The following is a 12,157-nucleotide window of genomic DNA, read 5'->3' as shown; positions in this document are numbered from 1 at the left end:
ATTCGTTGTCAGTGGTACAAAGAAGATCGGTAAAACCGTAAAGGGCACAACTACACAATTAAACCAATTATGTCAGGTGCATCAGAATGGTATCCGGACACTGTTCTGTTTTATCCTTGAGCTGATCGCGCAGGCAGGCACAAAACATTTAGCCTTCCCGATTTGCCACGAATTACAAAACTGATTTCCATCCAAACCCAAATATATTAAGGATGTACCGTAATTACATCCATGATCCATCCAACGCATGAGCATAAAGCAATCATTATTGTTTTTATGAACCAAAACCGCTTGGTCAGAGCAAAAACGCACATCCGGTTCTGTGGTCAATTAATTTATTCTTTCTGTATCACCCTGTCCGGCCTGTCGCCAGATCATATTGTCTGAAGCAAAATGCTTCCTAAAAAGCACATCAGCAGGCCTGTTCATCTTGGCTGCCTTTTTAATCGTTTTCGAATACCCGGACACAATCCTGTATAGGCTGTATTTTAAAAATTCAGCATTCTCCTAACTTCCCCATCCGAAATTTACTAGAATGCTGGCTCTCATCAAGGTGATCTTCTTGATCTTTTACATATATCCCGGACAGGTTATGACTTCCAAACAGCCAGCAAAATCTCCAGCTCACCCTGAAAATCATGTCCCCGTAGTACCGCGATCGCGACAGTTAAATTCTGGCTCCAGCATTAATCCTGATGTTACCGTTGTCCGCGGCAAAGACGACATCATACGCATCCAGGTAACCAACATCGTCTCACCGCAGATCAACAGCAGCAGCGCCAGCCAAGCGCTGTCCACCAGCAACGCTCAACCAGCACATATTGCTGCTGCTGGTCCTCATGACGTAATTCCCTTTAAAACCGCCGTGTCTCCCGACGGCTTCAAAGGGGACTGGAGCGCCATGCGTTTGATTTATCTACCGGTTCTTGTGTCAGCGGAGGAACTGAAGGCGTCAAAAAATTGGTATGGAGCACTGGATGGTCCAAATTACGCGCCACCCGCCCGCGGAAACGGCGAGAGATTGCACGCCATGGATAACACCCACCCTGTGCCGCTATCTGATCGCAATCACACCAAGGCGATGCAGGGATGGAGATTCCCCGAAGCAAGGCGTCTGATGACGTAACAACATACAACCTGATAAAACATTCAAGCACAACATCTTTTGTAATATTCCCGGGATACGAATTATTAGATGTACAGACTGTACTGTTTAAAGTGCTTACCATCTTCCTTACCGGAGTTCAGCATGTACTTACGTATGACCAGATACACACGAGCTGTTAGGATTTTGAAGTTATCTTCGCCCAAATAAACTCAGCATAATGATTATTGAAAATGGCTTTGTTTCACTTTCTTTTGTAAATTCATTGGTCCAGCTTATTAGAAGACAGTATGGCTGACAGGCTGAGTATGCTGTGCATCCGGTTTGGCGTTGTTATCTTCGGCTGACTTGTTAGCAATAATATTATTTTTCGATAAGCAGTTTTTTTTTCGCGTTTTGGGAGGTCACTGGCAAGTGGCATCCCAGTAAAAACTGAAGTTTGTACTTGACAGCTGCAGTTTCTTAGATCGATCCGAAGAAACTGACCATTTTTTGAAGAAATGTGCATCTCTATTAAACAGCTACAGTTTCTTAGATTGATCCGAAGAAACTGACCATTTTTTGAAGAAATGTGCATCTCTATTAAACAGCTACAGTTTCTTAGATTGATCCGAAGAAATTGACCATTTTTTGAAGCTCTGTTTATACATATGTCGGCGCGGCAGATCTTTTATACAGATGCGTTTATACAGATACAGGCTGAGCGGCAGGCAGAGCGTTTATACAGATGCGGCAACAAAGACGATCAGTTTATATATAATTAATACGACAAACAATTCAAACTTACGTACTGATGACAGCTTTCACTATAAACCACTACGAAAGGTGAATAATGACTATCCAGTTTTGAGAAACGGTTAGCATGACGGTTAATAATTGCAGAAGCATGGTACTCGTATGTATAAGCCACTCAACGCTGATTCTTACAGCGGTAAAATAACAAAATGAGGTAGCCCAAATTTAGGTTAACTAACACTGGCAAAATTAATCATCCAGCATGTTGTTGACGATCATACCACGTTTGCCTTTAACTTTCGCTGCAACAAAAACCCGGGTGTACAGTTTCGTTATGGTACTCACTACCCGTAAGAAGGATGACTTACGCGTCATTCCGCAGGTGAAGACCAGTGTCAGCGGCCGATTACCGCACTCCTCAACGGGATCATGCGCGTCCACTTCGCATACTTGTTGGCGGGCATCAATGCAGTATTTCGTTTTCAGGTTTTTTACAATGGATGATTCGCGGCAGGAACCGCTGCCGCTGCCATGGTACTTGGCTTCCTGCAGGACGATACCGTAGACCATCTGCAATGAGTTGAAGACTAAAGTATTAATTAACACTGCAAAATTGAGTGCACAACATATAACCGCTCGGCTGCAGGGCTCGCAAAATATCAGCTAAGCACAGAAATTTTATTTCGGTGTTCTCAGGTACGTCATTTGACCTTTTAAAGGGAAGTGACATGGTACTAAATTAATATGATACGGCACATGATGCTAAATTCGTGTATTAATCCTTGTATACGCATCAAAACTTTCGTTTGTGTATACTTCCAAACACTTTTTTGCCTTTTTAATGATACTTTGTAGTCAAATGACGTGTATGCATAAGCGTGAAAATCGTTTTTGGTTCGCGGGTTATGGCTGGCAGAAAATTCCAAAAAGTTTCAATGCATTAGGCGTACCAAAAGTCTTATTATTCACCGATCTTCTTTGAATTTTGCAAATAAACACGTCGCGCACAAACGGTTTTCGCGCCAATGTGTAAAAATCATTTGGCTACAGAATGTCCTAAAATACAGCAAAAAAGTGTTCGGGAGTTGGGCGATTGTGAAAGTTTTCGTGCTCGTACGCGAATTTGGTACAATGGACCGGGTCACTTCTCTTATTAAGTACTCGTTCAGTGTAATATACTATATTCTATATAGATATAAACAGCGCAGTATAGCATTTAGTACCGGCACGTACTTCGCGTTCTGCCGCTCGACGTCGACGGGTTTCGGGTTCGGGCGTGGCGTTGGGGTCAATGCATCGCATGGTGTACGACTCACCGTCCTTTACGGTGACACGCTGCACATCACCGCCACTGGACGCGGTCGTTGTTGTTGTTGTTGGAGGAGCGGACTTGTTGCCGCTGCCGAAGAGCCAGCCAGAAATGGTACCCAGAATATCAGCCGACTGCAACAATCAGAATCAATAATTATAATATTTGTACCGTGCATACAGTAAAACATATGATTAAATCGTATTAATAATAAAGCGAAATACTTGTCTAAATTATTAAGCAAATACCGATCAAAAACAATTACATCTCTAAGGCTGCTTAAAAAAGAGTAATAAAGTTAACTTGAATACTGTTTGAAATTACTGTCTCTCTGCGCAAAGAAAATTCAGAAAAAAGAACAAGCAAATTAAATAAGCGACGCGGCAGGAGTTTCCAACTTACAGCATGGCCGGCTAAAAGCAAACATACGATCCCAATCGTAATCGCAAAACGAGCCATTTTTTTGCAAATTTCAGGCAACTGTTGCAACTGAATAATTGCTGCAGCTCGCAATATTGTCCGTCAAGTGCAGTTGTTTCCACTTCGAAGTAAACATTTCGTTTTTAACTCCGTGATCATAACAAATTCATACTGTAACAAGAATTTGCAATTAATTATGTGCATAAATTATTGTTTTATGCAGTGAAAATAGATAAACGATGTTCTGTCTTTGGTAAACCGGCTTTCATGTGAAGAAACGCATTATCTGACAGTTATTAAGGCGTTATTTTTATTACACTACTTCGACAAAACCAACCACCCGTAGCGAAATTTTAATATTTACTTCCGGGTTTGTAGCTTGGTATTAGTTTATTGGGAGCTTCAGCTGCGCGGTTGGCTACGGTTACACCGTCACAGAATAACACATGATCAGTTTTGTATACAGGTAAATGCAGTATACAGGGTGGTATTTCCAAATGCCACAGCAAAAAGGAACATTGCAGGTGTGGTATGCCGGATAATTATGCAGTAACCTCGTTAAATTCTTAAACGTACTGATACAGTATAAACGCTAAAGCCTAACGAAATTTTCACAGGTGTATTGAGACTCAGCCATGTGAACGTGCGTATTCCTACCAAAACTTTAATCATAATTATTAAATTTAATGCAAACAACTACCATGTGCCTTTCCAGCTTTTCGAGTTTGCTGGTTATCGCTACACTGTTTACATTAGCCAAGGACCTGACAAGCGATTGTGCCACATAGACACTGCATTTTGCAGATACATACTTACACTAATTGTAAGACAGTATAGATGATTACAGACGAAGTCCATAATGTCAACAAAGACCAGAACACTTCCGTTTCTTCACATTCCGTACACCCACAGTACTGTACTGTACCGTACACCCGCAGCACTTGTACACTTCGTTAACAAGTCGTAGCAGATTAGCAGGTGGAGAAATTTCTCTTTATCAGTATCATTGTAGCTTCACAGATTGTCGCTTACAAATAGTCAAATTATGTTCATAATAGGCCATGAAAACTTTTATGTCAATTAATATCAGGTACAGTCAGTGAATTTTTTCTACTCTTAAATTAAGTTTTTTTATTCATTAATTATTAGTTCAAATACAACAGATAGATCGGACTACACTTTCGAGTTGGAAAATGCAGTCAGGTATATATGTACAATACAGCTGTAGCATTGATGTAATTATTAAATTCTTAAGCACATGATACTCTGGACGGAAAGCGCTGTACAAGTATGCATGATGGACGTAATACAATATACGCCAAATTTTAGGTGCATTTACGACGCTCGTGTTTGCCAGTTTGATCGCGTGCTCTTTCACCGCAACCCTATACTCGTCCAACCGCGATGTGACTTACACCGCGCTCATGCGCATTACCGATGCCGCGTTCCAAAACGACTACAGCCGACCACCCTACCCCGGTCCCTTCCAACCGGACGACCGCGAGTACGCTGACGCCCTTTTCCGTACAAATCAAAATAACAACGGTGCACCACAATCCTACTTTCTTGCCGTCCATGAGATCTGCGATGCTAGCGAATACATCGCCAGCCGGCCGAGCAGCCGGCAAGACAACCGTTTCTGGCATCGATACGCCGAGGACGGTTCCCTGGCTATTGCCGATCGTCTCTCCGCTGAGTACATGGAAATCGCCGGGGTTACTCGCATTCGGCAGGGATATCATTATGAAGCCCGCAAACTGATTGGTCAAGCGCTCCATATGGCGCAGGATGCGTACCGCAACGCTAACGGGACATTCGGCGCGGGCGCCGTCCAGGCATCGGTCGACTGGTGGAACCGAATGTTTCGGGATTTACCACAAACCGATCACAGAAGCCTATTGCATTTGGGCAGAGATCGCGGACGGTGGATGCTGCTACTACTGGACAATGGGCCCAACCACCAGGATGGGCTGCTGCCGCGCCTGAACGCTCTCGCACGCTGGACGGCGGAATTCGTCAGTCGGCTCAATAATTATCCCTGGGACAACTCACATATACCGTCAAGATTTACCGTGAGAATCGGATCCAGGAATCAGCTCGACATGTACTTGGGTAATTATCCACAGACAGTTCTGGATAGCGTCAGTACTTTGGTGAGACGATGTACCCAGAACATAACGTCATGTCTTGAAGACTACGATGGCAACCTCTTAGGCTCGTTAGACGAATTACTCCGGGAGTACAAAGTACCACCCCGAGCTCCCGTTGTTCTCTTCTCGGATCGACGTTTTAGCGCTGATCCAAGATTACATCTGCCATGGCTACAGGCTCGCCAGCATCTCTTGACCATAATCGGTAACCCACCCACCGACTATCAATCAGTCTACGCTGATTTCGCGCAAAAGACAGGAGGCGGCGCTGTCTTCGCTAGCAACAACGCGGACGATCTGTTCCAGAATATGGGATTTTTGCACCACATCTACAAAGAGAATCTAGTAGCTGCTGCTTGCATAGACGGTTCCAAAGACACAGAAAAGGAAATAGAAATTGAAGTTCGATTACCTCGTGATGCACCAGCCGGTATATTGATCGGCAACCAGGATATTTCCCTAGATCTTGCTTCAAACGGCAGTTATCGGTCCTACCGCCGCGGGCAATGGCTAGAAGCTCCTGAAAATATTAGAACCGTCAACGGAACATGGAAAGTAAAAGCGAAAGGTCAAACTCCAGGGTGGTCTTTGCAAGCGTTCGTCCAGTCTGAAGTATTTCACGATATTGCTCTGTACCGGTTGGAGGACTCTACGGGAAATACCTCACGGCCCTGGACGCACCGTGGATACGTCCGGATCGAAGGCAATCCGGTTGTCAACGAAAGCGTCAGCATTCTAATCAGTCGGTTAGCGTGTATCGGTTGTGAAGCCGGGTTTCCCGAAGTACAATTGATCACGGCAACAAGCGACATTCTCGCAAAGGTCACCGCCCAACCAATCAGCAACCAGTTTTTTGTGGTGGATATTGTCGTGCCCGCTCAACCGTTTCGCATCGAAATAAGTGGGGATTCCGAAGGCAGGCCGTACAAGCGCTACAGCGAAACGCTAATTACACCAACACGTTTCGCCATGGATCTCGTTACGAATCGAGCTATCGATATTCTCTACAGTACATCCACCACCGGCGCCAAACTGTCATACACAACCGGTAGTTTATCTCCACAACTGCAAATCAGGGAAACTTGGGAGCTTTTATCACCCATTATGGAAGCCGGTCTCAACACGCACGAATTTAATATCACTTCGGATGAGCGTCTTGGCACCGGAGTCGGTGTGATGTATCTCTTCTTTGTTCTGCTCAGCGACAACCAGCAGTTAAGTGGCGATAACTTTATTCTCCGGGAGACTAACATCCTCGATGGTAACGCAGTTCCACCACAATGTACCATCCGCCAGTCAACACATCTTCTTTGCAAAGGCTTCACAACCTGTGTCAACGCCACTTACAACGCCCAGGTGGAAATAACCGATGATATTGACGATTTCCAGTACGCTGTCCATCCGGTGGATTTCCGTGGCGACTGGTCGAATGCCAATGGGGCGGTTGTCACCAGTCAGCTGGTGCGGGTCAACGGGAAGCTGGTGATGCGCAAGCAGGTCACCGGTGCGTCATGCTGTGAGACCGTCAGACTGTATGCCACGGATGTCAACGGGGAACCTGGAGAACCCTGCGTATTTACCAGTCCGATCGTGGACGAGACCAGTGGTTCGGGTGGACTGTCGGTGGGAGCCGTGGTGGGGATAGTACTGCTTGTATCGCTGGGATGGCAATGATTAATATTAACGGCTTCATAGTTTCTTGCTGCCAGAAAGTGGAGATGATTATTTTTACCTGTGATATATGTGTGGTTCTGTTGACCATCATGTATTCGGTTAAGAGTCCAGTTTCCACAGCTGAGTTATGGCTTCATGGCCAAAGAATGTACTTGTACTCTGATTTAATAATTATCATACTTCTACCCCTGCGGTAGATTCAGTACTGCTGCCCGTTGAAAAGGGCAAAAGAGATTTGGTAATTACACGAAGTTTCAATGAAATTGCATCAGCGTTTATTGTCTTCCCTTCTTTGATCGGAATTATTACCGACATTGAATGGTTGGAAGCAGAAATGATAACAACATTAATTATTTTGGTATTAGTCAATCAAAGTGCGGAAGTGGACAAAGGCACAAGATGGACTTCGTCTTGTCACCCAAGCGGTGAAACTGACAGTAATGTAAAGTGTATACAGACATAATACAGTAGAAGCAGGGCAACTGCACACTTTTTTCAGTACTTCTAGATTGCGTAAAATAATAATCAAACAAATGAAAATCGCTTAAGGTGAAATTTTTAGCTGCAACTCTTAGCTGCCGTACGTGGTGGCAGGATCACAGCTGACGGAAATTAAGTATCGCCGCAGCGCATAAAAAATTAGCAGCTTTAAGTATCACTAAAAATGTCGATGAGATTTTGCTACAGCGATTCTCGTTTGGTCATCCCTGTACAACTTTGAGGCGTTTTACGTTAACGTTTTCAAGTATTGTACTTGTCCCAGGCCCACAGCTGCATCAAAATGAAATAATTAATAACTATTATATATCTGCATGGTGCATATTTATCTGACCATGTAACGTCAACTTTTTCAGTCATCCAGCATGTTGTTGACGATCATACCACGGACGCCCATGACTGCCGCTATAAAAAAAAGAAAGAAAAACTATGGATGTAAGTTGCAACTAATGTACGCTGGCTTTAATGCATACGAATATTCTTAAAGTAGTCTTAAATGAATCACCCTAATGCGGGGGGCATCCATCGCAATTCAAAATTTTACGACATTCCGAGCTACGATGGCAGTACCACGCAAGAAACACCTGGCCCACAGTATATGGCACATTTTTACCGTGTTTTAGCCTGTTTGAGTTCACCCACTTCGGTGGCGGTGAAGGTTCCGCAAAACAGGTAAGGTACTACGGGTACTGATTGTACTCCAAAATGCAACCTAGTAACTATTTGTTCAAATAGGAAACTAAAACTGCGCGGTCCTCGGCGCTTTAAACATGCAACTTTCTGATCAACAAGCAATAGCCCTTCGAATTACTGCAGTATCCCTTTATCCCAACATAAGCCTAAAACTTCAGAAAACTCCTGTGGCGTTTGACACTTGTCACGAACACTGGCGACGATTATGTCCACACTCTGCTTTGAAAGGTCATTCATCGTCATATTGTGTGTATGTACTGTACATGTATCTTGAATCTTGAAATGTGTGTATGTATGTGTATGTATGTATCTTGAAAACAAACTACTTTAGAAAAATGACCTTTGAAAAATGCCGATATTGAACAAAATGACAAAATGATAAAAAACTGTTGAATTTCGACGCTCTTGGCATGCCCTCACGGTAACTTTAAATTCGTTGCATCCATCTTAACGTCAGCGGTTCCTTATTAGACTTAAAGCTTGCTAGGACCATGTCGACCCTGGTATTGTTTGGTACTTTGTACTTACGCGTCATTCCGCAAGAGAATACCAATTTCAGCGGCCGTTTGCTGCATTCTTTGACAGGATCTTTCGCTGTTACTTCGCATGTTTTCTGACGCCAGCCAGCGCAGTAGTTTTTCTTTAAGTTTTTCACAATGGAAGATTCTCGACAGGGTCCGCTGCCGACATACTTGGCCTCTTCAAGGATGATACCGTAGATCATCTGCAACACCATGCGATATTCACCCAAATTACAAATCTGTTAGATATCTGAATCTGTTAGTTATTGGTAATAACTAACAGATTCAGATAACTAACAGACTAATATTGCACATACTGTAATAACTTATTACAGTATGTACAGACTTACAGTATGGGCGAGTTTTTCAAAACCCGTACCGTAATTCTTCAGAATTTTCTAATGTTAAGAATATGGGGCCGGGTAGCAAAGCACATCACTTTATCTTTTAAAAATTTTAATTTTCTTACAAAAAAGGGGTATAAAATAACGCCATATATCGCCTACAGAGCAATACACCGTATAACGAGCAATACACCGCTATGTATTGCCTACGCTAGTGCGCACGTGCTTTGGGTTTCTTCTTCGTCTCTCGGCGTCGACGGGCATCCGGAGCCGGTGTGGCGTTGGGGTCACGGCAGACCATCGTGTAAGAGTCTCCATCTTGCACGGTGACACGCTGTACTGCGCCTCCATTCGTTGAGTTCGTTAGTGTCGTTGTTTGCAGATCCGCCTTTTTGTGGGTGTCCGGGACATCTTTAGACTGGATCGTACATACCGTTTGATTACACACTAGATCGTCTGCTTTTAATATTTTTTGATTTTGTTTTGGATTCTGAAACTGTTGACTTACAGCGAGCACGGATAAGATAAAGGATAGAATCCAAACTGTAGCCGTAAAACGAGCCATTTCCAAAAAGCTGTGAACAACCAGGCTGTCAGCGTCAGCCGATAACTTGGAAAGAAGGGCGTCTACCACAAGAAAGGTTCAGTCAGTATTTCGACTCCTAAGGGCGGACAATTAAATTTCAATAAAATACATACATTCGAAACGTTGTTCTTGCGGAGTTCACTTATGTACCCGCTCTACACAGGATAACATAATATTTAATTATGTACATAATTAAAATGTGTTGGCGCAGTCAATAAAAATCATAAAAAAATTTTCCGCATCGATAAACCGGCTTTCTTTACTGTGAACAAAGAAGCCGAATAAATAGGCTGGCTGTCGTGTGAGGCAGACTGATAACTTGTTCAAAATTTCATTATTTGCTGTACGACTACTTGTTAAAAATTGACAAAACACCGTGCTTGATGGAGAAACGCCTTTCGTTGGAAGTGGTCCTGCAGCGCGAGCTGTCTTGCTGGTTGCGTAAGTGACAATGTAGAACAGTTTACAGTCGGAAGATAATTAAAATTAATGGCAAGCTGTGAGATGTATAATGTCTGCAGGACAATATCGTGCGATAATAAACTTAGATTTATTCTAGGAAAATACCTCAATGGGTGCGCTTATCATTGATAGACCGAAGTGTTACAGTCTGGATTTTTGAAAAGGGCGAGTTACTTTACACGTAAATTGTAAGCATGTAAAACTTTGTGTTGTATTATGTAAGAAAATCAAGAGACTTGTAATATTATAATATCAAGAGACTTGTAATCCAGTCGCACAGTCATGGCAAAATTGTGGGTAGATTGTAATATCTACCCACAATTTTGCCACGACTGTGCGACTGGATATCTTAATGCAAAACACAGTAGAAGTTTCTTCTCACGTTTAAAGCAAATCGAAATTATTCTAATTCTCCGTAAACTGTTTTTGTGGTCAAAAAGTCGGTTAAAAGCAGGCCCGTGTCGAGGCCCTCCCTGTATTTTTCAACTTGAAAGTATCCGTCTCGTTTCACAATAATTGTATGCAAAACTCACTGTATAATTATTCTACTGACGCGAATAAAAAAAGATGCTGGGACTGTATAATTTTGTACCTGCATGTATGTTTTAGTGGTGAACCAATGCCGATCTACAATACGGTAGTACAATTACAACAGTACAGATTGCTCAGGCTCTACTATTGTAGAGCGGCACTGGCTGAAGTTCAGAACTTAACGATTTGGAAAAATTTTTAACTTCTCAGTGTAAAAGCGGCACATTTTATTGATTCTGATTAAAAGCATATTCATTCTGACCTAAAACTAAGGGTCATTGCTATGCGCCCCGACAATCGGGGCGCAAAATAAATTGGCTGTGAGCCCCGTGACGCGAAGTTATTTGGCTATGCCGTCCCGAATTTTCAGCGGAAGATGCTTATTTCACTTTTTCTACTTACTACTTGAAGTACGCACAAAACAGCAAGCTGTTGGAAGTTATTTAGAACCACATTTTGACAGAGACGGATGTGCCTTAAAGAAAATACGTAGGTACAGTACCGTATATGGCCTTCAGGACACATTAAAAATTTATAAGTAATAACCTTACGGTGAAAAAAAACTGTGAATGAGCTGCAATTTTTTGGCGATTTGCATTATGGACCCAGGCCCCGAAATGCAATTCGAAAGCCTTCAAGATTTAGAAACCTACAGGGAAGCGTACTTCAGTACAGATATATGACCAGAACACACCAGCTGTGCATAACACGTGTGGCCACATTTTATGACTCGCTGGGCTGGACACCTACGGACTACAGTAGTCAGTGGATATTCCTCCAAATATGGACGCTGTGTGGCGACAACGAGGACATCAGTATCGCGATGCCGCCGGTTCCAAAACAAACGCCCCGATCGTCGGGGTGCACAACCATTTCGAAAATTTAAACTGCTAGAATACGTAATAATTGTCTTGACTGCTGCGCGCGATGCGCAAATATGAGCAGTGCAACACGAACATTGACTAGTAACTGGTTGATATTCTCAGTGACCACGAAATTAACTGTACATTCGACGTGCCTTATGTCGTGCTCATGCACATCAACGATGCGGCACTACAAGAAGACTGGAATCATGACCGTGACGTATCGTAGCATTAGTTTGCGACCGGATGATGGGAAATAGTTGCCA

The 12,157-nt window shown here is 43.1% G+C and overlaps 3 protein-coding genes across 4 annotated transcripts; 1 reads left to right on the top strand and 2 right to left on the bottom strand.

Annotated features, from left to right (window-relative positions):
• Positions 1 to 1,838: 1,838 nt before the first annotated feature.
• On the bottom strand, positions 1,839 to 4,204 carry LOC129595366 (uncharacterized). Its single transcript, XM_055492352.1, has 5 exons — positions 3,934 to 4,204; positions 3,552 to 3,740; positions 3,074 to 3,283; positions 2,209 to 2,410; positions 1,839 to 2,142 (listed from the first exon to the last, which is right to left on the bottom strand). Exons 2-5 carry the CDS (start codon positions 3,606 to 3,608, stop codon positions 2,090 to 2,092), a joined length of 522 nt encoding a protein of 173 aa, XP_055348327.1. The 5' UTR covers positions 3,609 to 3,740; positions 3,934 to 4,204; the 3' UTR covers positions 1,839 to 2,089.
• Positions 4,205 to 4,585: 381 nt separating this feature from the next.
• Positions 4,586 to 7,712, top strand: LOC129595365 (uncharacterized). Its single transcript, XM_055492351.1, has 2 exons — positions 4,586 to 4,772; positions 4,899 to 7,712. Exons 1-2 carry the CDS (start codon positions 4,763 to 4,765, stop codon positions 7,391 to 7,393), a joined length of 2,505 nt encoding a protein of 834 aa, XP_055348326.1. The 5' UTR covers positions 4,586 to 4,762; the 3' UTR covers positions 7,394 to 7,712.
• Positions 6,441 to 10,288, bottom strand: LOC129595367 (uncharacterized). Of its 2 annotated transcripts, none has more exons than XM_055492355.1 (5): positions 10,149 to 10,288; positions 9,958 to 10,076; positions 9,676 to 9,867; positions 9,113 to 9,308; positions 6,441 to 8,296 (listed from the first exon to the last, which is right to left on the bottom strand). In XM_055492355.1, exons 2-5 carry the CDS (start codon positions 10,012 to 10,014, stop codon positions 8,244 to 8,246), a joined length of 498 nt encoding a protein of 165 aa, XP_055348330.1. In that variant the 5' UTR covers positions 10,015 to 10,076; positions 10,149 to 10,288; the 3' UTR covers positions 6,441 to 8,243. The 2 variants fall into 2 exon arrangements, with proteins under 2 accessions (XP_055348330.1, XP_055348329.1); XM_055492354.1 differs by lacking the exon at positions 10,149 to 10,288 and having other exon boundaries at positions 6,441 to 8,164; positions 8,226 to 8,296; positions 9,958 to 10,136.
• Between the last annotated feature and the right edge of the window lie 1,869 nt (positions 10,289 to 12,157).

The sequence above is a fragment of the Paramacrobiotus metropolitanus genome, unplaced genomic scaffold (genome assembly GCF_019649055.1).
Source record: "Paramacrobiotus metropolitanus isolate TYO unplaced genomic scaffold, Prichtersi_v1.0 Parri_scaffold0000077, whole genome shotgun sequence".
Lineage (NCBI taxonomy): Eukaryota > Metazoa > Tardigrada > Eutardigrada > Parachela > Macrobiotidae > Paramacrobiotus > Paramacrobiotus metropolitanus.
The sequence above is the reverse complement of the archived record's forward strand: the minus strand, read 5'-3'. Positions and strand labels throughout refer to the sequence as shown.

Excerpts from the sequence above, each read along its gene's own strand:
- LOC129595366 (XM_055492352.1), bottom strand. The coding sequence starts at position 3,608 with ATGGCTCGTTTTGCGATTACGATTGGGATCGTATGTTTGCTTTTAGCC. Across the intron at positions 3,284-3,551 it reads TGCTTTTAGCCGGCCATGCT|TCGGCTGATATTCTGGGTAC; the intron begins GTAAGTTGGAAA and ends TGATTGTTGCAG. Across the intron at positions 2,143-2,208 it reads CTTCACCTGCGGAATGACGC|CGAAAGTTAAAGGCAAACGT; the intron begins GTAAGTCATCCT and ends TTTTTGTTGCAG.
- LOC129595367 (XM_055492355.1), bottom strand. The coding sequence starts at position 10,014 with ATGGCTCGTTTTACGGCTACAGTTTGGATTCTATCCTTTATCTTATCC. Across the intron at positions 9,309-9,675 it reads AGACGAAGAAGAAACCCAAA|ATGATCTACGGTATCATCCT; the intron begins GCACGTGCGCAC and ends ATGGTGTTGCAG. Across the intron at positions 8,297-9,112 it reads ATTCTCTTGCGGAATGACGC|CGGCAGTCATGGGCGTCCGT; the intron begins GTAAGTACAAAG and ends TTTTTTTTATAG.